At 41.7% G+C, this 26,861-nt stretch overlaps 1 protein-coding gene and 1 long non-coding RNA gene across 3 annotated transcripts in view; one reads left to right on the top strand and one right to left on the bottom strand.

The window, feature by feature from the left end:
* Nucleotides 1–4,312, top strand: part of LOC123726234 (uncharacterized) — a 12,634-nt gene extending 8,322 nt beyond the window's left edge. The window contains exons 2-3 of the long non-coding RNA XR_006758607.1: nucleotides 651–687; nucleotides 1,194–4,312. This is a non-coding gene — a long non-coding RNA (uncharacterized lncRNA). The remainder of the gene's footprint in view (nucleotides 1–650; nucleotides 688–1,193) is intronic.
* Nucleotides 1–26,861, bottom strand: part of LOC106567575 (ceramide synthase) — a 61,351-nt gene that overhangs the window by 17,181 nt on the left and 17,309 nt on the right. The window contains exons 2-5 of one of the 2 annotated variants that reach the window (XM_014137052.2): nucleotides 15,571–15,657; nucleotides 5,041–5,260; nucleotides 1,172–1,267; nucleotides 767–853 (exon numbers count right to left, since the gene is read on the bottom strand). In XM_014137052.2, the coding sequence (XP_013992527.1) occupies nucleotides 767–853; nucleotides 1,172–1,267; nucleotides 5,041–5,260; nucleotides 15,571–15,657 (490 nt within the window). The remainder of the gene's footprint in view (nucleotides 1–766; nucleotides 854–1,171; nucleotides 1,268–5,040; nucleotides 5,261–15,570; nucleotides 15,658–26,861) is intronic. The other variant, XM_014137053.2, reaches the window with a different exon arrangement.

Genomic DNA, 26,861 nt, shown 5'->3' with positions numbered 1-26,861 from the left:
CCCATTGGTGCTCAGAATGACAGAAATCCCATTTAGATTATGGTCATTCATATTAACAGAACATGCAAGTCGAGGATGCAACGACGTGTGATTCTTCTTACCTAATTCTCATAGAATAACTGTTCACATTTACTTTTCCTCAGCCAACAAGACGAGTAACGAACAGCAAAATCACTAGCTTATGTCATTCTACTATCCCCCATAGTAGAAAAGTTGACCTATTCTATTGGTCAGCTTGTCAATAAAGAAAAAGCCTATTCCAAACACTCTGGGACAGATGTAGGATGATAGATGAACCAGTAGGCCTAAGCTACATAAATATAGATTAATTTTTTTTAACCAAATGAGTCTGATGCAACAGATCAGAACGTTTAGCTATATACTATTACTTGTTCACATTATAAGCACAGCAATGCACACGAGGCAGTAGGCTACCCACAAATGTTCGTGCCATAATGCAATTAGCGGGAAAACACCCGTCTAAAGCGGATTGCACATGTGAGCGGTTTGATGAGATTGAAATATACGTAATCTTGAAAGAGGGGAGAGCTAATAGGCAACACCTAGCATGGGTTGATAATATGACTAGGATTGTGCTTTTGGCTACTGGACAATGTAAGAAAGCTGATTTTAAATAATTGCCTCCACAGATATGGTCGGATTATGGCGAAGCTACTTTGAAGCAAGGTAAGACATGCCTCATAATACATAGTAAAAGGTTCAAGTTTCAAACAATTAAGTAGCTTTATGTTTTCAAAATGCATACTGCCTCCAGCTCATTGCACAGTGGTGCGTGACGCACTGATGAAGCCCGCCTTCCGATTTTCCACACCAAGGCTCTGTATCTGTACGCCTGTGATAAACAAGATTCAGAACAAATATACTGTACACGCGACAATTTAATTTCGCAACATTATGCAAATGTACCTATAGACCGGTATTACCATCAATGAATAGACTAAAAAGCATCATTTCGCAATGGGATTTTTTCTTCTCCCGGACAATTGGCCGGTGTAGATTTTTTTTATTAGCCTGTAATAGCCGGCTTTTGGCCAACGGAAACCTTGGTGTGTATACATGGTTGTTATAAATGGTGATTGGGTTGTTCTAATGTGTGTGTGTGTGTGTGTGTGTGTGTGTGTGTGTGTGTGTGTGCGCGCGTCTCTCTCACCTGGATGAGGATCTTCCCTAAGGAGACGAAGGGCGTGCTGAGCTCTGTGAGGAACAGGCAGCCGATGAAGTAATCGCCCTGGTCCCTCCTGAAGAACTGAAAGGCAAAGGGAGGGAGACGGCACACAGTTACAACAATCTAAAACAAGACCACGCACACACATAGAGATCCACACACCCACCCAAAATGGCCCTCGGTACTTTAGGCCTTGTAGGCAAATTGACTATCCCTAGGGCTGCACATACAAAAACAGAAGTCAGGACACAGCTCAATAACTCCAACAAGGCTACAAACCAACTTGGCCAACAGAGGACAAACCAGGCCCAGGGTCATGTTCATCAGGCAACAAACAGAAGAAAATGGACTGAAACTGGGAGGAACTACCTGGACTTTTCCAATAAGAAACACTCATATTTCGTGGCAAAAGGTTTCCGTTGCATGCAATAATGAACACGACCCAGACTTATGCCATAAGTCCAGACGTTAAGGTAAGGGAATAGATCACAATGAGTAAATTAGTAAATGTATGGAGGAGCAGTGATGGAAGCTGCAGACAGGGAGGATGCCAAACAGAGGGCTCTGTGTGTGTTATGTGATGATGAATAAACCAGTAGTGTGTGGGGCCCAGACACCAGTTCTGCCATCTGCCCAATGGAAGAATGAACTGCAGCACAAACTGCTGCCATGTAACACTACACCTACCTACCCCCTGTACCTGCCTGCTGGACCCAGTGTGTGTGTGTTACCTGACTGTGTGGGAGGGGAACGAAGCAGGGAGTAGGAGAAGGGGAGGAGAAGAGGATCACAGCAGCTGGAGCCTGAATAATGGAGGTGTAGGGTAAGGTGATCTCATGTCACCATTGAAAGCCACTGAAAACTAAAGATGCCAGGTTTCCAATGCACTTGGCCTTCTCTCTACATGAAATGGACACCATTTTTTATTTTACCTTTATTAAAAACTGTTGCCGGAAAAACAAATCCCATTGCAAACTAATGCTTTTTATTAATTGATGGAAATACCAGTTGATGTAAATGCATTTGACCTTTCAGGCTTATCTGTATATAGGTTAGTTTGCATCATTTAGTGGAATTACTTTAGACTGTGTATTTTCGTTAGCCATCATGTATCTTATTTAACCAACAACTATCACACGCGCACAGCATTCAGAGTGGGATTTCTCCTGCAGCTGGAGTAAAACATGTGCTTTTAAGAGCCAATTAATTGCGCAACAATTCTAAATGCAACCACATGCTGAAAACTGTTTTGGTGCAACATTTTTCAAAACAGGTATTATTTTTTATTTCTCAATAGGTAATTAAAGCTAGACTCCTATTCAAGTGCAGGCAACAGGCTATCAGCACGTCACCCACCACTTTACAATGTGAGCTGGAGGCAGTATGCATTTCGAAAACATAGTTAATTTTTTTTTAAATCAGAATGTTTTATTTAATATTATGAGGAATGTCTTACTCTGCTTCAAAGTAACCTATTGGCAAAATCTGACCATGGGAGCTTGGACGCAATTATTACTTCATTGGCAGAGCGTGAGTTTCAAGTTTGGGGAAGCTTAGAATTTATCCTACCATTCTGTGTGCCAGTTATGCATTTCTCAAAATCATTGTCACGTGGTCAATCATAATGCGAGATCACCAGCCTCTGCCATAGGGACACATTGATACGTGATCCATTGGCGGCTAAAGAAATGAGAGCATGGAACAATGAGAGCATGGAACTCATAGCCTCTAGGCCAATGCAGGCCTAGAACTTCACATTGAGGATTATCGAGAGTGAGATTGTTGGAAAGATTTTTCAAATAGTATACTTTGAGAAATTATAGTTTTAATATCATTCACATTAGATGTTAACCCATACGAGTCTAAGTCCCTGAGGTTCTACTAAGCTATATGGAATTGCTTTAAAAAGGTTATACCAAGGATCATTAAGCTAATTGATTTTGAATTTTAAGACCCCTTGAAGTATAAAAAAATATGAACAAAAATGATTAGATAAATTATTTTTGGCCTTACTGTTATTAGCCCATACAAATGCATTGAATAACAGATTCACTACATGGAACATTATATAGTACAAAAAAATATCAAAAAGGTTGTTTTGAAGTGTTTCTTCTATATATAGCTGAGCGATATAAGATCAGGAAACACACACACACACACTTTCCTTCACACATGTATTTAACCCCATTAAGACAAGTCTTCTGACACTTGTGGAGAAAACCATCATGTTCGTGAGAATCTCATCTTTCCATAGAGGGATCATATTAGTTGTAAAGGCCAAACTGTTTGGACGCTTCAGACGATTTTGTAAGGCCGATTTTCGGGATGTTTCATGGTCTGACAAACACCCCTCTAGCTCTGTCACCTTTCACCGCAGATGCGGAAGTGAAACATAGAAAAACAGATCTCTAGCTTAAATTTACGGATTCTCATGGGGATTTTTGTATTACGCTAATTAGATGTCCACGCTCCCCCAACATTATCAGGACAGAGAAAAACAGACATGCTCATTGCTCACATGGAGCAATCCAAACGAAAGACAAATCTCGTAAATGATGGTTATGAAATAAACCAAAGCTTGTTTCTCACAAGTGTAGCAGGTTGTAAACTCCGCAACCAATGTTTCCACTCCGAGAATGAGAACAGTAAATTACTAATTAATACATGCATTAACAGAAATTCATGTAACCAAATGACGGAGATGAAATGGTACATTTACAACTGCTGACATATGTAAATGAGGAATTGATAAAAAAATAAAAAAGGGCAAACAATTCACACAACGAAACAATGAATGTGAAAGAATTGGCAGGAGACAGACTCGCCACACACCCCTCCCCTTCTTCTTGTCTCAACATTTTAAATTCTACTCAAGACATTATCTTCACACTTATTTTTAGATGCTTTCCACTGACAGCCGCAACTCAATAATCAGTTAGGCCTATTGACACGAACGCTGCCCAAATTGCGGCCTAATGATCCTCGATTCTTTCTGGTGAAGTATTTTGAATAATGCATTTATTTATGTATAGACAGGAGTAATTATACACTTCCCTATTGGACCCACCACTATGCCATTTCTCTCCTGTTTTTTTGGTTGTCTTATCAACTTTCTGTCATTGTCCAGAAGCCAAAGGCACAATTCTAGTCATATTAGCAACCCATCCTAGTTGTTGCATCTTTAGATTCCCCCTCTTTCACAGTTCCTAACAGAGATTTTCATCTCTATCACATATGGAACCTCTATCTGGTGTGCTGTTTAGAATGGTGTTTTCCCGCGAATTGCATTTCGCCAAATGTTTGAAAATGACGTTTTATTGGCTGCTTCATTACATGAGTTGAATATTCTGTTAAGGTGCATTACCATAATGGAATTGTGATTTCTGTCATTCTGAGCACCATGGGTGGACGCCTTAATTGGTTATGCACCCAATGCATATGGGTCCGGTTAATTTCTCAAATGGGTGGTAAATTAAAATCTTCCCGGTCACTATCCTCCTTCCCCTCTATCCACCCTTCCCTCCCTCTCACTGTCAGGCAGCAGAATGGTCAGCAGGCTGCTGAATGGTCAGCAGGCAGCAGAATGGTCAGCAGGCAGCAGAATGGTCAGCAGGCAGCAGAATGGTCAGCAGGGCATCTCACCCCCCCCCTCTCCCTCTCCGTTCTCTCACGAGAGTGATGGGCAGCATAATGGTCAGAAGGGCCATATCACTTCATCACTCTCCCCTCCTCTCTCTCATCAGTGACAGGCAGCAGAATGATCAGCAGGGCATCCAAAACCTGACAAGTTTTCCTGGTCAATAAGTACTGTGCCATTTCGGCACAGCCCAAGGTAGTGTGTGTGTGTTACTGACCAGGGTGACAGGCAGCAGGATGGTGAGCAGCGCGATGTGGTGGAGCACCAGCAGGAACTCACGGCGGACAAACGAGTTGACCGTGGTCAACGAGTGCTCCTTATACTCCTCGTGACCCTTGACCCGGAAGCGGTAGTAGTGGCTGAGGTACATGGCGTAGATATCGTATGTCATGTAGGGCACGCCATACCAGATGACAAAGTAGGTAGCCAGCCAGTACCTGAGGGAAAGGGAGGGTTCATTATTTCACACCATTATGCAATGAAAACAAGAGAGTTTCTTATTTGACGAGTTCAGTGAGTAGCTAAGTGGGCAAGGTCATGGGTTCAATTCATTCCCACTGGGATCACACACACATATACAGCGCATTCATTGTACTGTAAGTCACTTGAAATAAAAAAGTGTCAAGTGTTTGTGGCATACATTTTATAACATTACCTCTAGCTAAACGTGGGAATTAAAAAATGTGAAGGTGAAACGCATGACACACACACTCCCCCCCCCCAGTCCAATTTGCCCAGTTGATTACAGCACATTAGTTGTCACACACACACACACACACACACACACACACACACACACACACGTGTTGCAATGTTACAGGCTGGCAGGCAAGTGGTAACTCATGCACTCTGGCTCTACACTGCGCTGTGGGGGTATTAAGCCCTGGGGTGGGGTGGGGGGGATTAGCAGAGCACTAATGCTGGGTTAGGTCAGAAGGTAGCCAGGGCATTGCACTGACTGCAGCTGGGCCAGGGTTGGAGGCTGCCCTGAGTCAGTGCAGTCTGACCTAACCCAGCATCAGTGCTCTGCATCAGACTATTAGCATTAGATATAATGCCAAGCAGCACTGGCCGAGCCAAGATAGAGATACAGGGATAAGGATGCTAAACTATGCTAGGTTATGCTATGCTAGGCACTGGCTGAGACAGGACAAGGACGCTAATCGAAAACGATGCTGTTAAAAGTCAACTGCCGCTTAGAACCAACTTCTCCTGGTTTATAACTGCCTGTGTGGCATCGATATGAGTCAGAAGTGTAAATAGGGCCTCCGAGTGGTGCAGTGGTCTAAGGCACTGAATCGCAGGGCTAGCTGTGCCACTAGAGATTCTGGGTTCGAGTCCAGGCTCTGTCGCGACCGGGAGACCCATGGGGCGGCACACAATTGGCCCAGCGTCGTCTGGGTTAGGGGAGGGTTTGGTCGGCAGGGATGTCCTTGTCACATCGTGCACTAGCGACTCCTGTGTCGGGCCGGGCGCAGTGCACGCTGACACGGTCGCCAGGTGTACGGTGTTTCCTCCATACATAGGATCATTTTGGTCATAAAGTTTTGTAAGGGAGCTCGTCATGAGTTACTGGATGGTTGGGTATGGATTACTTACATGGCTATTTTTGCAAATAAGGCCCAGAAACAACACATTGTGGTCCGCCCCCAGCTGCCATGTGAACACTTATTGTCAAGTCTGCAATGCACACACATTTCCCTCAGCAAATAGGAGTGAAAATGGGCTTCCATAAAGATGTACATACTTCCAACGCATTTCAACAATATGGCCAGATGGCCAATAATGGATTACATCCAACCGTCAAACCACTGGTGTTGGTGAGTACGTTAGCTAAGTAGATAGCTGGTGCTAGCTAGCTAATAGCTACTTTTGGTTATACAACATTTGATAGTGCTAGCGAGCCAGGCTAGCTATGATACTTGATGAAAGGGGAATGATACTGTAGCTAGCTAAATACATCAAGTGTAATGTAGCATGTCAGAGGAAGATGTGCTATGCTCACGTTAGCTAGCTACCTTGCTAACAACAGCTAACTGTAGCTCATTGGCATTTAGCGTCAATACAGGGCAGGCACTTGGATACTAGCTTGCTAATCATAGGATGTAGCCAGCTTGCGTTTAAAAACGTTTCAACTCAAACTGGCTAGCTAACGTTAGCCAACTCATTTCAACTCGGACAAAGATATGATAACTAACCCGGATTTGCAAAATTAGGTAGCTAGCATTCGGGGGCTTCGTCTGTTCACCCAAAACAACATACTGTTCTCAGTTTGTGTATTTTCTTGTGCAAAAATAAATGAAGGATAGTACTCGTCTACTACAAACACAGCTATGGCTCTGCCAGCAAATAGCAAATTGTATCAGCAAGCATTCAGCGACGTACACAGCTGGTTGCATAGTAATGGCGTCAGCGTCCCAGCCTGAATCTATTCTGTAGTTAGTCACTCTATTAGCATAAATGACTTCCAAACTAGAGACATACATTTCTCACTATATGTTTGAGTGACAATATTTTATTTCATTTAAAAGTCATTCCATTCACAGGCTACAAAAAAAACATGGTGTATTTTTTGTATTTTTTATTCCGCAATGTTGTGGTAACCCCTCCCATATCAGGAGCTGTTACAGAAGGCTGAGGCAGTGGCCACGCACACGTTCTGCTTCAGAGTAATGGGGAGACACTTGAATTAGGTTGGTCACATTTATGACTAGTTTCAGGAAACTAGGCGTATGTCGCATACTTCACAGGAGCAGGATTTGAACGTAAACATGCATTTTATTATCAAAATACTTTTTTTTGCAAAAATGCCTTCTAGAACATGTGCCTTAATAACAAACGTGTATTCCATCCATAAATACAAATAAAATTGTTAAAATTACAAGCCTAGTTGGTTTAGCCATGAAAAAAGACAAGAACCTTCCCACTAGCCATGATTGGCTGAGATAATGTATGGGCCCCCTTCCACTGTGCAAATGGACTACTCCTTGTCCTGAGTGAGTAATGCCATGCTGGCACGTGTCTCTTGTGAATTCGCTGTAAATCAGGATCTCTGATTGGCTATGTTCAACCGTGCATTTATATTTGGCTTCCATGACTGTATGGGTCGGATATAGGAGCCGTTTTTTAAACTCTGCATTGTTGGAAAAGGACCCGTACATAAGCATTTCACGGTTAAGATTTGTTTACACTGCAGGCTTAACGCAAAAATCTGTTTGGTTTTTAAAATCCGTTTTGGACTACAGACTGTCCAAATAGCAAGTCACAAGTGACCAAATCACATGTGTGTGTGATCAAACAGCAGCCATTTGCTGACATGGCTACGCTAGTTGTCATAGTAATGACGGGTGTACACGCAATGGTGTTGACTGATCTCGTGGTGGTGCTCGTGGTTCCTGTCACTCTGAAGTTATATAGCAAGCTAAGGTAGTTTGAAATGTGGCTTGAAATATCACATTTCATGTGTTTTTTTGGCTGACCAGACTGCAGGAAAAATAACCAATTCGAAAATTCAAATAAATAGGATTGGAGTCATTACAAACTGCCAATGTGAACAACGCTTTAGTTTACACCTGTTATTTTTTTAAATTTTAGTATTTTTTTTTTGAAGGGGTGGATCAGCTTAATTACATTTACATTTTAGTCATTTAGCAGACGCTCTTATCCAGAGCGACTTACAGTAGTGAATGCATACATTTCATAAATTTTTTCCCCGTACTGGTCCCCCGTGGGAATCGAACCCACAACCCTGGCGTTGCAAACACCATGCTCTACCAACTGAGCCACACGGGACCACATTGCTGAAAGATTGTTGCTTCCATCAATGTAATTGTCTGCATCATTTCCAATGGCCCATATATTGTTTTGATATATTGTTTAGATATATATATATATATATAGAGAGAGAGATATATAGATACATACACACACACACACACACACACAGAGATATATAGATATACACACACACACACACAGATATATAGATATAGATAGATATATACACACACACACTTTTTAAAGAATATACCTTTATTATTCCCCGCAAACCCTACCACCCTTACCCCAATAGGAGTAAACTCATCAACACTTAGGCTTCTACCTTCAGTTTATACATCTTATACACATTTTAAAGACAATCTATTTCACAAGTTATATTTTGTTTATTTTTAGTCCTTCCTCCATTTCTGATGTCCATCAGGTTTGAGTTCTACTTGTACCTGTGCTATTTCACAAACTTTCTGAACCAATATTCATTTTACAGACCCCGTATGTTTTACATTGGTTATCTTGTTATTAGTCCCACCCTTCAGCTCCATTCAACCCCTCCCATCTATCTCTCAACATCATCCATTTTGGATTTCTATTTGCCATATATTTTTCAACTGTGCTGTGATGAGTCACAAAAGTACTGAACCTTTCTATTCTCATAGCTTCTACAGATTGTAAATTAAAAAAACATTTAAAAATAATTATTATATTATTGATTGATTGACTATGGCTTTTCAAATCACCCAGTATTGCCATCTGCAGCGTTAGTTCTAGGCAAATGTTGCAATTCTTCAGCCACCTGTTACACCTGTTGTTTACGACATTTGATAAGGTGATTACTAATAAGACAGTACATACACGTGTTTAGTAATATGACCCTTCAATAAATGTCACTCATCAAACTCCTCGCTTTTGTACAGATGGGCTGAAAAGACCCTGTGTATTCTTCAAACATGTCAGGGAGCCAACTCCTGGCTACCCAAGCTATTTGCATTTAACTCCTTTATTTGTTTTTTGACTCTATGCACACTCACTACCAACACATACATGCATTCAGAAAGTATTCAGACATGCCAACACACACACACACACACACACACACACACACACACACACACACACCCCTTCTCTGTTTATCATCTATCCTGATGTCCTAGCCACTTTTATCCCTACCTATATGTACAGTTGAAGTCGGAAGTTTACATAAACTGAGTTTAAATGCATTTGGTGTTTCACAATTCCAGACATTTAATCCTAGTAAAAATTCCCTGTCTTAGGTCACTTAGGATCACCACTTTATTTTAGGAATGTGAAATGTCAGAATAATAGTAGAGAGAATTATTTATTTCAGCTTTTATTTCTTCTATCACATTCCCAGTGGGTCAGAAGTTTACATACACTCAATTAGTATTTGGTAGCATTGCCTTTAAATAGGTTTAACTTGGGTCAAACATTTTGGGTAGCCTCCCACAAGCTTCCCACAATAAGTTGGGTGAATTTTGGCCCAATCCTCCTGACAGAGCTGGTGTAACAGTCAGGTTTCTAGGCCTCCTTGCTCACACACGCCTTTTCAGTTCTGCCCACAAATCTTCTATAGGATTGAGGTCAGGGCTTTGTGATGGCCACTCCAATACCTTGACTTTGTTGTCCTAAAGCCATTTTGCCACAACTTTGGAAGTATGCTTGGGGTCATTGTTCATTTGGAAGACCCATTTGCAACCAAGCTTTAACATCCTGACTGATGTCTTGAGATGTTGCTTCAATATATCCACATCAATTTCCTGCCTCATGATGCCATCTATTTTGTGAAGTGCACCAGTCACTCCTGCAGCAAAGCACCCCCACAACATGATGCTGCCAACCTCGTGCTTCATGGTTGGGATGGTGTTCTTCTTTCTTGCAAGCCTCCCCCTTTTCCTCCAAACATAACAATGGTCATTATGGCCAAACAGTTCTATTTTTGTTTCATCAGACCAGAGGACATTTCTCCAAAAAGTACGATCTTTGTCCCAATGTGCAGTTGCAAACCGTAGTCTGGCTTTTTTATGGCGGTTTTGGAGCAGTAGCTTCTGCCTTGCTGAGCGGCCTTTCAGGTTATGTCGGTATAGGACTCGTTTTACTGTGGATATAGATACTTTTGTACCCGTTTCCTCCAGCATCTTCACAATGTCCTTTGCTGTTGTTCTGGGATTGATTTGCACTTTTCGCACCAAAGTACGTTCATCTCAAGGAGACAGAGCACGTCTCCTTCCTGAGCGGTATGACGGTCGCGTGGTCCCATGGTGTTTGTACAGATGAACGTGGTATCTTCAGGCATTTGGAAATTGCTCCCAAGGATGAATCAGACTTGTGGAGGTGTACAATTTATTTTCTGGGGTCTTGGCTGATTTCTTTTGATTTTCCCATGATGTCAAAAAAAGAGGCACCGAGTTTGAAGGTAGGCCTTGAAAAACATCCACATGTACACCTCCAATTGACTCAAATGATGCGAATTAGTCTATCAGAAGCTTCTAAAGCCATGACATCATTTTCTGGAATTTTCCAAGCCATTTAACGGCATAGTCAACTTAGTGTATGTAAACTTCTGACCCACTGGAATTGTGATACAGTGCATTAAGTGAAATAATCTGTCTGTTAACAATTGTTGGAAAACTTACTTGTGTCATGCACAAAGTAGATGTCCTAACCGATCTGCCAAAGGGATCGTCAATGTCTGCATTTAAAAAAAGAATCTACCAATAGATGTCCTTCTTTGCAAGGTATTGGAAAGCCTCCCTTGTATGTGGTTGAATCTGTGTTTGAAATTCACTGTTCGACTTAGGGACCTTACAGATAATTGTATTTGTGGGGGTAAAGAGATGAGGTAGTCATTCAAAAATCATGTTAAAACACCATTATTGCACAGAGTGAGTCCATGCAATTTATGTGACTTGTTAAGCAATTTCCACTCCTGAACTTATTTGTCATAAAGGGATTGAATACTTATTGACTCAAGACATTTAATATTTTTTATTTGTCAATATTTTAAAAACATAATTCCACTTTAACATTATGGGGTATTAATTGTGTGTAGGCCAGTGACACAAAAATTCAGGCTAACACAATTGTAGAAAAAGTCAAGGGATGTGAATACATTCTAAAGGCACTGTACCTCACACATACTATACTGACACTCCAACACACACATATTGACGCCACACACACACCGTTTCTACTGTCTATTATCCATCTTGACTGCCTGGTCACTTTTACCCCTACTTACATGTACATATTACCTCAACTACCTCGTACCCCTGCACATTTACTCTGTACTGGTACTCCTTGAATATAGCCTTGTTATTGTATTGTGTTACCATTTATTTAGCAAATGTTTCTTAACTCTGCATTGTTGGGAAAGGGCTCGTAAGTAAGCATTTCACTGTAAAGTCTACACCTTTTGTATTTGGCACCTGTGACAAATAAAATTTGATAGTTTGATTAATTTATGTATTCATTCGGGTTCACAGTGTGGACTGAACAGAGGTCACCGTACCGAATGGTTTGGTACGAATGTTTACCGTTACAACTAATATTTGCACATTGTTATATTAGCATAACACTGCTTCCACATTATTATGCGAAGTATGGTTTATTCTACATAGAACTGTTACACTTTAAAGTTACCAAAACACTTTAGTTTAGAATATCTACATAAATTCAGCAATTGCACTAGTCTCAAATGACTCTTTAGGCTACTGACCGATGCAAAGCTTCCTCCTGAGTGGTATGAGAAGAGTGCCATCCTCCTGCATCTCACATCTGCTTGTAGTTATTGAACTCTGCCTGCTGGAACCAAGGGTTGAGGCAAACTCTGTCATATCCAGGATGGAGTGTCATGCACTTCACCTCCCTGCCATGTAACTGCACCATTCTATAACCTGTAATACATTACATAGATGGAAGGGAACTTCATCACCCACTTGACTTGAAGACAGAACCACACCCAGAGAGCTGAGCATGTCAGTGTGTGCTTAGACAGCCAAATCCTTAGATTAGGGCAAATAGACTAATAGAATGCCATTCTAGTTCTGGTTAGACAGCTGAAGTTGTGCTCTACACACAACTGATTTTTATTTGCTAGGTAAGTGTAGGCATACTGGTCTTTATAGACATCAATATGATAGTTACAGCATAAAAATGTGTCTTCGTAACAAACACACTGATACATTTTTAGTTGACATATGGATCTACACTCAAGCTAGGCGATGTTTGTGCCATCGCCACATGTAGCCTACACCTGTAGGGATATTAGTTCTGGGATTTGTCCTCCGGGAAAGATCTAACAGCGGACATAAGGAGAGACGAGACAAAACTAGCCAGTTATAGAACATTGTGATGTAGGACAGCTGAGCATTCAACTCACAGTTGACATGGTTTCAATGGTAACATATATTTACATTACATGATGAAACGTTAAAACTAAGTTGCAAGCTACTTTCATAGCAAGGTGTTGTAGAACAAGTGTCTTATGAAAACACATTCCAGACACTGGCTCCTGCCATAACTGATTTGACAAAAATATCAGCTAGATAAGATAGCGTGGTGATATCTTTAGCTGGCTATGCTAGCTAGCTGCTGTCAGCTTGGCTAAACACAAGGTCAGTGCAGGCTTTAGCTGAATTAGCTGACTCGTCATTCTCAAGATGGTCAGCTGAGTACACGACCTGGTAATCCATCTGGCTCTGGGGACTTGTGAATGTTAACCTATTTAAAAAGGTCTTAGTCACATTGGGGGTACGGAGAGCATGATTACACAGTCATCTAGAACAGCTGGTGCTCTCACGCATGGTTCAGTGTTGCTTGCCTCGAAGCGAGCATAGAAAGCATTTAGCTCGTCTGGTAGGCTTGCGTCACTGGGCAGCTCGCGGCTGGGTTTCCCTTTGTAATCCGTGATAGTTTGCAAGCCCTGCAACATCCAACGAGCATCAGAGCCGGTGAAGTAGGATTCGAGCTTACTCCAGTATTGACGCATTGCCTGTTTGATGGCGTCGGAAGTCATAGGGGGTTTTCTTATAAGTGTCCGGATTAGAGTCCCGCTCCTTGAATGCCGCAGCTCTAGCCTTTAGGTCAGTGAGGATACTTCCTGTAATCCATGGCTTATGGTTGTGATATGTATGTATGACGTCATCGATGCACTTATTAATGAAGCCGGTGACTAATGTGGTAAACGCTTCAATGCCATCAGATGAGTCCCAGAACATATTCCAGTCTGTGCTAGCAACACAGTCCTGTAGTTTAGCATCAGCTTTTTAATTGACCACTGGTACTTTCTGTTTAGGTTTTAGCTTGTAATCAGGAGGATAGATTTATGGTCAGATTTGCCAAAAGAGAACTTTGTATGAGTCTCTGTGTGGATTAAAGATGATCTAGAGTTTTGCCTCTAGTTGCACAGGTGGCACGCTGGTAGAAATGAGGTAAAATGTATTTCAGTTTTCCTGCATTAAAATAACTTTCCGCTACGTGGTATATAGACCACTATGAAAAATATAAATGAAAACTCTTGGTAAATAGTATGTTCTACAGCTTATCGTGAGATATTCTAACTCAGGCGAGCAGAACCTTGAGACTTCTTTAATATTAGAGATTGCGCACCAGCTGTTAACTTCATTAGGGTAGGGGGCACTATTTTCACCTCCGGATGAAAAGCGTGCCCAAAGTAAACTGCCTGCTACTCAGGCCCAGAAGCTAGGATATGCATATAATTGGTCGATTTGGATAGAAAACTAAAGTTTCTAAAACTGTTAAAATAATGTCTGTGAGTATAACAGAACTGAAATGGCAGGCTGAAACCTGAGGAAAATCCATCCAGGAAGTGCCATTACTTTGAAATGGCTGTTTTTCCAATGAATGCCTATCCACCATTTAAAGGGACAGGACCCAGATTCCGTTCCCTATGGCTTCCACTTGTTGTGAAGAGTCTTTAGACATTGTTTCAGGCTTTTATTCTGAAAAATGAGGGAGAATGACAACATCGAGTGAGTGGACCCTGGGATGTCCTCAGAGCAGGTTCCTGCGCACGACCGAGAGCACGCCTTTCTTGTTTTCCTTTTATATTGACGAAGCTTTTGTCCGGTTGAAATATTATCGATTATTTAGGCTAAAAACAACCTGAGGATTGATAAAACATTGTTTGACATGTTTCTACGAACTTTACGGATACTATTTGGAATTTTCGTCTGCCTCTTGTGACCGCATTTGAGCCATTGAATTACTGAACAAAACGCGCCGACAAAATGGAGGTTTTTGGATATAAAGAGGGACTTTATCGAACAAAACGAACATTTGTGTGACATGGAGTCTTGTGAGTGCAACCATATGAAGATCAAAGGTAAGTGATTCATTTTATTGCTATTTCTGACTTTCCGTGACTAATCTACTTGGCTGGTAACTGTACGTAATGTTTTGTGTGCTGAGCGCTGTCCTCAGATAATCGCATGGTTTGCGTTCGCCGTAAAGCCTTTTTGAAATCTGACACGGCGGCTGGATTAACAAGAATTGAGTATTTTTCAATTTCGCGCTCTGCAATTTCACTGGATGTTGGCCAGGTGGGACGCTACCGTCCCACACCCCCTAGAGAGGTTAAGACACATACCACCCAAGGTAGAGCCTGTGTGAGTTCACTCAACAACTGATAGGGGGCGGCAATTAAGCCCACTATACTCTCTGTGGAAAACCGAGGTGATTTGTTCAGACCACAACTAACCGTTGTCATTAGGTTTGGCCAGATGATAAGAGAGGGAGGTCAGGGGTGTGTTCAATAGGCACTTGTCCAATAAGAAGCTCTTGCTTTTGTGGTCCTGAATCTGCTTGCATGAAGCATTTCCATTGTAGCGTAAAAAAAAACTATGCAGACAGAAAGAAAACATGACTTCTTCGGCCGCATTGATTGGGCCACCCGAGTCAAGGAACTCGACCCGTCTGTTACTGGCTGACCTACCTGTCAGTCATGATGTTACCGCTGCACGCCAACACGACGATGACTCCTGCCGTGGTGGCCATGACGGCATGGACGGAGGACACCAGCCTGAGAAAGAGAAGGATAAGAAATGTTTCAAAATAGAAAGTTACACATTTTAGGAGAAGCTTTAGGTTCACTACCGTAATTACATTTACATTACATTTACATTTAAGTCATTTAGCAGACGCTCTTATCCAGAGCGACTTACAAATTAATTAATTAATTAATTAACAGCTTGTTCATTAAATCAAATTGTATTGGTCACATGCAGATGTTAATGCGAGTGTAGCGAAATGCTTATGCTTCTATTTCCGACAAGTAATCTAACAAATTCACAACGACCACATTATACACACACAAATGTAAAGGGAAGAATAAGAATATGTACATATAAATATATGGATGAGCGATGGCCATACGGCTTAGGCAAGATGGTATAGAATACAGTATATACATATGAGATGAGTAATGTAGTATATGTAGACATTATTAAAGTGGCTTATTTAAAGTGACTAGTGATACCTTTATTAAAACCATTTATTAAAGTAGCCAGAGATTTGAGTCAGTATGTTGGCAGCAGACACTCAATGTTAGTAATGGCTGTTTAACAGTCTGATGACCTTGAGACTGAAAAACAGCTGTCTCTCGGTCCCAGTTGGATGATAGCGGGGTGAACAGGCAGTGGCTCGGGCGGTTGTTGTCCTTGATGATCTTTTTGGCCTTCCTGTGACATCGGGTGCTGTAGGTGTCCTGGAGGGCAGGTAGTTTGCCCCCGGTGATGCATTGCGTAGACAACACCAACACTACCCTAAAGAGAGCCTTGCGGTTGAAGGCCGTGCAGTTGCCGTACCAGGCGGTGATACAGCCCGACAGGATGCTCACGATTGTGCATCTGTAAAAGTTTGTGAGTGTTTTAGGTGACAAGCCAAATTTCTTCAGCCTCCTGAGGATGAAGAGGTGCTGTTGCGCTCTCTTCACCTCGCTGTCTGAGTGGGTTGACCATTTCAATTTGTCCGTGATGTGTACGCAGAGGCACTTAAAACTTTCCACTACTGTCCCGTCGATGTGGATAGGGGGGTGCTCCCTCTGCCGTTTCCTGAAGTCCACGATCATCTCCTTTGTTTTGTTGACGTTGAATGAGAGGTTATTTTCCTGACACCACACTCCGAGGGCCCTCACCTCCTCCCTGTAGGCCATTTTTTCGTTGTTGGTAATCAAGCCTACCACTGTAGTGTCGTCTGCAAACTTTATGATTGAGTTGGAGGCGTGCATGGCCACGCAGTCATGGGTGAAAAGGGAGTACAGGAGAGGGCTGAGAACGCACCCTTGTGGGGCCCCTGTGTTGAGGATCAGCGGGGTGGAGATGTTGTTTCCTACCTTCACCACCTGGGGACGGCTCGTCAGAAAGTCCAGGACCCAGTTGCACAGGGTGGGGTCGATACCCAGAGTCTCGAGCTTAATGACGAGTTTGGAGAGTACTATGGTGTTAAATGCTGAGCTGTAGTCAATGAACAGCATTCTTACATAGGTATTCCTCTTGTCCAGATGGGATAGGGCAGTGTGCAAGCGATTGCGTCATCTGTGGACCTATTGGGGCGGTAAGCAAATTGGAGTGGGTCTAGGGTATCAGGTATGGTGGAGGTGATATGATCCTTGACTAGTCTCTCAAAGCACTTCATGATGATAGAAGTGAGTGCTACGGGGCGATAGTCATTTAGTTCAGTTACCTTAGCTTTCTTGGGAGCAAGAACAATGGTGGCCATCTTGAAGCATGTGGGGACAGTAGCATGGCATAGGGATTGATTGAATATGTCTGTAAACACACCAGCCAGCTGGTCTGCGCATGCTCTGAGGACGCGGCTAGGGATGCCGTCTGGGCCGGCAGCCTTGCGAGGGTTAACACGTTATAATCACGTTGGCCACGGAGAAGGAGAGCCCACAGGCTTTGGTTGCGGGTCATGTCAGTTGCACTTTACTGTCCTCAAAGCGAGCAAAGTTGCTTAATTTGTCTGGGAACAAGATGTCCGCAACGGTGCTGGTTTTTGTTTTTGAATCTGTGATTGACTGTAGACCCTGCCACATACGTCTCGTGTTTGAGCCGTTGAATTGCGACTCTACTTTCTCTCGATACTGACGCTTTGCTTGTTTGATTTCCTTGTGGAGGGAATAACTACACTGTTTGTATTCGGTCATGTTTCCAGTCGCCTTGCCATTATTAAAAGCGGTGGTTAGCGCTTTCAGTTTTGCGTGAATGTTGCCATCAATCCACGGTTTCTGGTTAGGGAAGGTTTCAATAGTCACAGTGGGTACAACATCACCGATGCACTTGCTAATAAACCCACTCATCGAGTCAGCATATACATCAATGTTATTGTCTGAGGCTACCCGGAACATCTCCCAGTCCACTTGATCGAAGCAATCTTGAAGCATGGAATCCGATTGGTCAGACCAGCATTGGATAGACCTGAGTACAGGCATTTCCTGTTTTAGTTTCTGCCTATAGGATGGGGGTAACAAAATGGAGTCATGGTCAGATTTGCCGAAGGGAGGGCGGGGAGGGCTTTGTATGCATCGCGGAAGTTAGAGTAGCAATGGTCCAGAATGGTACTCGCTGATGTCAAGCATTTGATATGCTGATAGAATTCAGGAAGCCTTGTTCTCAGATTAGTGTTATTAAAATCCTGAGCTACAACAAATTCAGCCTCAGGATACAGTCGCAGTCGGAAGTTTACATACACTTAGGTAGAAGTCATTAACTCGATTTTCAACCACTCCACAAATTTCTTGTTAAAAAACTATAGTTTTGGCAAGTCTGTTAGGACATCTACTTTGTGCATGACACAAGTAATTTTTCCAACAATTGTTTACAGACAGATTATTTCACTTATAATTCCCTGTATCACAATTTCAGTGGGTCAGAAGTTGACTGTGCCTTTAAACAGATTGGAAAATTCCAGAAAATTATGGCATGGCTTTAGAAGCTTCTGATAGGCTAATTGACAGTCAATTGGAGGTGTACCTGTGGATGTATTCCAAATGGACAATGACCCCAAACATACTTCCAAAGTTGTTGGAAAATGGCTTAAGGACAACAAAGTCAAGGTATTGGAGTGGCCATCACAAAGCCCTGACCTCAATCCCATAGAAAATTTGTGGGCAGAACTGAAAAAGCGTGTGCGAGCAAGGAGGCCAAATTTCACCCAAATTATTGTGGGAAGCTTGTGGAAGGCTACCTGAAACATTTGACCCAAGTTAAACAATTTAAAGGCAATGCTACCAAATACTAATTGAGTGCATGTAAACTTCTGACCCACTGGGAATGTGATGAAAGAAATAAAAGCTGAAATTAAAAAAATTCTCTACTATTATTCTGATATTTCACATTCTTAAAATAAAGTGGTGATCCTAACTGACCTAAAACAGGGAATTTTTACTAGGATTAAATGTCCAGTGAATATACACAGCTGTGACTATAATCAAATATAATTATCTTGGGAGATAATGCAGTCAGCATTTGATTGTAAGGAATTGTAGGTCAGTTGAACAAAAGGACTTGAGGTCCTGTTTTATGATTACACCATGAGTCTAATCATAAGGCATACACCCTCGCCTTCTAAGTCTGACCAGTAGGCCGCTCCATCTGCCTCTCCTGCGCCGACTGCGTTGATTTGGGTCGGCCTCTGGGATCAGATCCCATGTCCGAACAAAGGATACGCTTCGGGAAAGTTGTATTCCTGGTCATAATGTTGGTAAGTTGACCTATCTTTTATATCCAATAGTTCTTCCTGGCTGTACACTTGAGATTTTCTGGGCTAACAATGTGAGAAATAATACATTAAAAAAACAAATTACTGCATAGTTTCCTAAGGACCTGAAGCGAGGTGACCATCTCTGTTGGCGACATCTTGCCATCTCATGAATACAAGTTAACAGAAACAGTATTTACAGTACTTACAGGCAATAGTCAATTGAAAAGCTGTCAACTTTGCCAATGTATGTTAGATTCCGATGAGACAAGCAAATCATAGGGAGAACAGCATCCTCATACTCTCCGTTTTCTAAAGTAAGGATGTCACTACACAAGTTGCAAATGGACAGAGTATAATTTTTCTTCAGGGAAATTAAGGATGTAAGCATTTTACCCAGGGTAGCCTATTCCACATCCTGCCTCACAAGTAATTGTGGCAGGCTAATAGATAAGCACCCATTTCATCAGTTTACTGTTCAATTTGGTATTACCTTTGGTCTTGGTCTGCAAACTTCTATTAACTATATTTGAGAGGTGCAATTCGCATAAGAGAATGGAATACTCCGTTTCACTTCTCCCTTTCATTCGGGGCCTGCCTTTATTGAAAACATTTGCGCCCCATATCTGTAATGTGGGATGTTATGCAAAATGTCAACGATTGGATCATCTTCACAGAGGTTGCAATAATACCCAATTCTGTGTTTTTCCACACAGGAAAGGAATATAAAACGTTTAAAAACAGATTTCTTTTTCTTTTTTATAGTCAGCATTTGAAAATACATATTTCTGAAAGCTAATGGGAGCTCTGCTTTAACCAGGGTTGTGGTTAAAAATAATATTATGAGTCAGTCAATTCAGTTAGGGAAACTGAATGCATTCAACTGAAATGTGTCTTCAGTTGGAATTCAGGAAGTGAACTGAAATTCCAATTAATCATAAAGAGGCATTTACTTTTAAATTACTTCTGAAAAAACTGAAAAGGAGACGCTATATACACTGCTCAAAAAAAATGAAGGGAACACTTAAACAACACAATGTAACTCCAAGTCAATAACACTTCTGTGAAATCAAACTGTCCACTTAGGAAGCAACACTGATTGACAAATTTCACATGCTGTTGTGCAAATGGAATAGACAACAGGTGGAAATTATAGGCAATTAGCAAGACACCCCCAATAAAGGAGTGGTTCTGCAGGTGTTGACCACAGACCACTTCTCAGTTCCATGCTACCTGGCTGATGTTTTGGTCACTTTTGAATGCTGGCGGTGCTTTCACTCTAGTGGTAGCATGAGACGGAGTCTACAACCCACACAAGTGGCTCAGGTAGTGCAGCTCATCCAGGATAGCACATCAATGTGAGCTGTGGCAAGAAGGTTTGCTGTGTCTGTCAGCGTAGTGTCCAGAGCATGGAGGCGCTACCAGGAGACAGGCCAGTACATCAGGAGACGTGGAGGAGGCCGTAGGAGGGCAACAACCCAGCAGCAGGACCGCTACCTCCGCCTTTGTGCAAGGAGGAGCAGGAGGAGCACTGCCAGAGCCCTGCAAAATGACCTCCAGCAGGCCACAAATGTGCATGTGTCTGCTCAAACGGTCAGAAACAGACTCCATGAGGGTGGTATGAGGGCCCGACATCCACAGGTGGGGGTTGTGCTTACAGCCCAACACCGTGCAGGACGTTTGGCATTTGCCAGAGAACACCAAGATTGGCAAATTAGCCACTGGCGCCCTGTGCTCTTCACAGATGAAAGCAGGTTCACACTGAGCACATGTGACAGACGTGACAGAGTCTGGAGACGCCGTGGAGAACGTTCTGCAGCCTGCAACATCCTCCAGCATGACCGGTTTGGCGGTGGGTCAGTCATGGTGTGGGGTGGCATTTCTTTGGGGGGCCGCACAGCCCTCCATGTGCTCGCCAGAGGTAGCCTGACTGCCATTAGGTACCGAGATGAGATCCTCAGACCCCTTGTGAGACCATATGCTGGTGCGGTTGGCCCTGGGTTCCTCCTAATGCAAGACAATGCTAGACCTCATGTGGCTGGAGTGTGTCAGCAGTTCCTGCAAGAGGAAGGCATTGATGCTATGGACTGGCCTGCCCGTTCCCCAGACCTGAATCCAATTGAGCACATCTGGAACATCATGTCTCGCTCCATCCACCAACGCCACGTTGCACCACAGACTGTCTAGGAGTTGGCGGATGCTTTAGTCCAGGTCTGGAAGGAGATCCCTCAGGAGACCATCCGCCACCTCATCAGGAGCATGCCCAGGCATTGTAGGAAGGTCATACAGGCACGTGGAGGCCACACACACTACTGAGCCTCATTTTGACTTGTTTTAAGGACATTACATCAAAGATGGATCAGCCTGTAGTGTGGTTTTCCACTTTAATTTTGAGTGTGACTCCAAATCCAGACCTCCATGGGTTGATAAATTGGATTTACATTGATTATTTTTGTGTGATTTTGTTGTCAGCACATTCAACTATGTAAAGAAAAAAGTATTTAATAAGATTATTTCATTCATTCATTCAGATGTAGGATGTGTTATTTTAGTGTTCCCTTAGTTTTTTTGAGCAGTGTATTTCAAACGGTTTTCCAATTTTTAAAATTGTACATTTAAATGAATTGGGTGACCTTAATTCAAAGAGACCCCAACCCTGTCTCTCTTTTGACCCAAGCTAAACCAGCACATCGTTTCTTAGAGGACATCGATTGGACCGGTTACTTTCTAGACTGTCCAAGTGCCCCCCTATTGGAGCAGCTCTAGACTTAATCCTTATAGTGAAGGAAATAAAATGCTAGTAAAACATAGCGACATTCAGTTTGGACTCCAGGCCAATTCAATGGGAACATAATGGACATGTGACTGACAGGCACTGCAGAGACTTGATATGGATCGCCCATCACAAATCTAACCACCATTCATTCTGCACAGATTCAAGGACCATAACACCAAATAATTATATTTCATATGGCCTGCGACCAAAATGGCACCACTATGGGCCCTGGTAAAAAGTAGTACACTAAAGGGAATAGGGTGCTATTTTAGACACAACCAATGAGTTCGCCTTTAAAATGTGGACGAAGGGATTGTTCAACCAGGCACTCAACTTCCGGCTTAGTTTGACAGATCTTGGCATCTCTGGCAATATGCAGCTTTGAAATCACAGAAATCTCATTCCTTCACCCTTACCACAGCCACTCGCTATTCACGCCCTTTATGAATCGCTCAATTTCGAAATGATTAAAGGTGATTGTATTTAGCAGTACAGTAGTCTCACTTCAGGCTAGGTCAAAGGAGGGTGAAGGCACACAGAGCCATTTCCTGTTGAGACCTGCTGCTCCGGAGGCTCGCACCCTTCCCCACAGACCTTTGTTTCATATTGCAGTTTTAATAGGCCAATCATTTCTTTCCTATGGACAATAAAGTATCTATCTAGTATTTATTAGTGTTGTCACAAAACCAGAATTATGACTTCGATACCATCACGATACCACGGCAAAAAAAATAAGGCATATTAGCCTAAGTCACAGAATGGCACTTGACCCAGACAGAAACTCAACTACTGCTCTGTTCAATCATTGGGCATCTTTTGAGCTCAATATCATTAAAAAGAATTACGTCAACATTTTACAAAGACAGCAATGTATGCATTAATGAATCAATTTGACTTTGGTAAAAACAACTACATAAATGGTAATCCTTTATTTGAATGGTAACTCTATTGCTCAACTGGGTAAATCAAAATGTAGCTTAGGCCTACCCACAATACACAGGTGAATGCATATTCAATGGGAGTGTGTGCATGCATTGAGTTATTGAGCTTGTTTGGCTGATTTCATAGGGCTGCAGATGACAAACAAACAATCTGTTTCCCTTCCATGAGACTTATTTTACTGTACTGATCAAAAACATTTGCATAGAAGTAGATTTAAAAAAAATGTATGCCGTCTCTAACCGGTAATGATGTCATTCACTAGGCGGCCCGCCTGAGCAGTCAGTTCCCTGAGGCAATAGGTCATCTTTGGGAGAGACATAAGTTCATGAATAAAGTTTGGTGGCAATCAGCTTTGAAATCAGCATATTGTGTGTTAAGGTTAACATATTATCACAAAGTACTAGTCTAGTGAATTGATGTCAGCTTTAGCTGTCAGCTAGCAAGGAAAATAAGCTTACAAAGCTGAAAGCTACCGGTTATTTCTTGCATTGTAAAGTGTTCTCGCTCGTATGGAATTATTTTTACGAACAGTAATTAACAGTTTCAACATTTCTTCATGCTGCGTTATTCAAGTGTGTTGACTTCTGTGCAGCATGGCGTCCGCATGCGTCCCATCCAAAAAAAGTTTAATATATTATGACATTTTGTGAGGTTTTGGTCTTCAGCAAGGGTTTTTTCGGCTGTTGATGCACACAACATTTTTAACTGAGGCTAGCCGAAGATTGGTAGCCAAAGTCTACGCCCCTTGTCGGTGATTGATCAACAGTAGGGATTCTTCAATGAACTGTTTGTCGTTATTCAACGAGAGACTAGTTTTCATGCACATTTTTTAAAAGAGAAATACTGCACCAAACATCTTCGTTAGTGATTGAGACCTCGGCAAAAAGGTAAAAATGAATTAAAGATTTGAGTAATCTTAGATTAAATCTGACTACTTTGAGGAAGTGTATATTACTGGCTACGGTGTCTCAAGAGGGACAAACAGTACCATTGCCGCTTTTTTTCTCATTTCATGTGAAGGTCTTTTAATAACCTGTTGGGGCTAGGGGGCAGTATTTGCACGGCCGGATAAAAAAAACGTACCCAATTTAAACTGGTTACTACTCTTGCCCAGAAATGAGAATATGCATATAATTAGTAGATTTGGATAGAAAACACTCTAAAGTTTCTAAAACTGTTTGAATGGTGTCTGTGAGTATAACAGAACTCATATGGCAGGCCAAAACCTGAGAAGATTCTATACAGGAAGTGCCCTGTCTGACAATTTGTTCTCCTTCTGTGGCATCTCTATCGAAAATACAGCATCTCTGCTGTAACGTGACATTTTCTAAGGCTTCCATTGGCTCTCAGAAGGCGCCAGAAAGTGGAATGACGTCTCTCCTGTCTCTGGGTGAAAAACAGAAGGAGCTTTTGTGAGTGGTCAGGCTGGGAACAGTGACACTGCAGATGCGCGTTCATGAGAATTCTAATTTTTTTCCTTTCAGCCTTTGAATGAATACAACGTCGCCGGTTGGAATATTATCGCTATTTTACGAGAAAAATAGCATAAAAATTGATTTTAAACAGCGTTTGACATGCTTCGAAGTACGGTAATGGAATATTTTGTAGTTTTTTTGTCACGAAATGCGCTCGCGCGTCACCCTTCGGATACTGACCTGAACGCACGAACAAAACGGAGATATTTGAATATAACTATGGATTATTTGGAACCAAAACAACATTTGTTGTTGAAGTAGAAGTCCTGGGAGTGCATTCTGATGAAGAACAGCAAAGGTAATCCAATTTTTCTTATAGTAAATCTGAGTTTGGTGAGGGCCAAACTTGGTGGGTGTCAAATTAGCTAGCAGTGATGGCCGGGCTATGTACTCAGAATATTGCAAAATGTGCTTTCGCCGAAAAGCTATTTTAAAATCTGACACCGCGATTGCATAAAGGAGTTCTGCATCTATAATTCTTAAAATAATTATGTATTTTGTGAACGTTAATCGTGAGTAATTTAGTAAATTCACCGGAAGTGTTCGGTGGGTATGCTAGTTCTGAACGTCACATGCTAATGTAAAAAGCTGGTTTTTGATATAAATATTAACTTGATTGAACAAAACATGCATGTATTGTATAACATAATGTCCTAGGAGTGTCATCTGATGAAGATCATCAAAGGTTAGTGCTGCATTTAGCTGTAGTTTTGGTTTTTGTGACATATATGCTTGCTTTGAAAATGGCTGTGTGATTATTTTTGGCAGGGTACTCTCTTGACATAATCTAATGTTTTGCTTTCGCTGTAAAGCCTTTTTGAAATCGGACAATGTGGTTAGATAAAGGAGAGTCTTGTCTTTAAAATGGTGTAAAATAGTCATATGTTTGAGAAATTGAAGTTATAGCATTTGAGGTATTTGTATTTTGCGCCACCTTGCCCGCAAACATCCCACCTTGCCCAGGGAGGTTAAAGCTGCAATATGTATCTTTTTGGGAGACAAGACCAAATTCACAGAAATTAGTCACTCATTGAGAGTAAGTTTAAAAAAAGTGGTAGATCTGTTCTGTGTGCTCTTTCGATGGTTCCTGTTCTTAAGTTTTTTGTTTTAGCATCTTTTACTTTCGGTTACAATATTTTTGGTTTTGGAAAATATATTTAACAGCAGTTTACAGTGCATTTGGAAAGTATTCAGACCACTTTACTTTTTCCCACAATGTTACATTACATCCTTATTCTAAAATGTATTAACCTGTCTGGGCCAGTGGGACGCTTGGTCCCACCCTAATCAACAGCCAGTGGAATCGCGTCGCGCTAAATGCAAAACCTCAAATGCTATAACTTCAATTTCTCAAACATATGACTATTTTACACCGTTTTATAGATACACCTCTCCTGAATCGAACCACGTTGTCCGATTTCAAAAAGGCTTTACAGCAAAAGCAAAACATTAGATTATGTCAGCAGAGTACACAGCCAGAAATAATCACACAGCCATTTTCAAAGCAACTAGCATGCATCACAAATACCCAAAACACAGCTAAATGCAGCACTAACCTTTGACAACCTTCATCAGATGACACTCCTAGGACATCATGTTACACAACACATGCATTTTTTGTTCGATAAAGTTCATATTTATATATAAAAACAGCATTTTACATCGGCGCATGACGTTCAGAAAATCTTTTCCCTCAAATGCTTCTGGTGAATTAGTGCTACAATTTACAAAATTACTATTCGAAAAACATTGTTAAAATGTAATATTGTCATTCAAAGACTTATAGATTAACATGTCTTGAATGCCATCTCTTTGCCAGATTTAAAAATTACTTTACTGGGAAATCACACTTTGCAATAAACGACGTGGTATGCCCAGAAAAAAAGTCTAGGCTATAAATGTTGGAGCCATCTTGGAACGATCAACCATCAAAAATACTATTGTAAATAATCCCTTACCTTTGATTATCTTTATCAGAAGGCACTTCTAGAAATCCCAGGTCCATAACAAATGTAGTTTTGTTCAAAAAAGTTAATAATTTATGTCCCAATAGTGTTAGCGCGCTCCGAAGGCTAGTGAAAATGTACCGTGTGCGTCTGACTTGTCGTCAGGAATGAGCAAAAAAAATATATTTAAGTTTGTTCAAACATGTCAAACGTTGTATAACATAAATCTTTAGGGGCTTTTTCAACCAGGGCTTCAATAATATTCCATTGGGACGGTTGCATTGTCTTTCAAAACGTTTCGAAAAGGGAGAGTACCCATGGGCGCCGACGTCACAATGGTAATGGCCCATCCCCTGTGACCAAGATAAACAGCCTCTCTTTCAGT

This window comes from Salmo salar, chromosome ssa13, assembly GCF_905237065.1.
Source record: "Salmo salar chromosome ssa13, Ssal_v3.1, whole genome shotgun sequence".
NCBI classification, from domain to species: domain Eukaryota; kingdom Metazoa; phylum Chordata; class Actinopteri; order Salmoniformes; family Salmonidae; genus Salmo; species Salmo salar.
The sequence above is the reverse complement of the archived record's forward strand: the minus strand, read 5'-3'. Positions and strand labels throughout refer to the sequence as shown.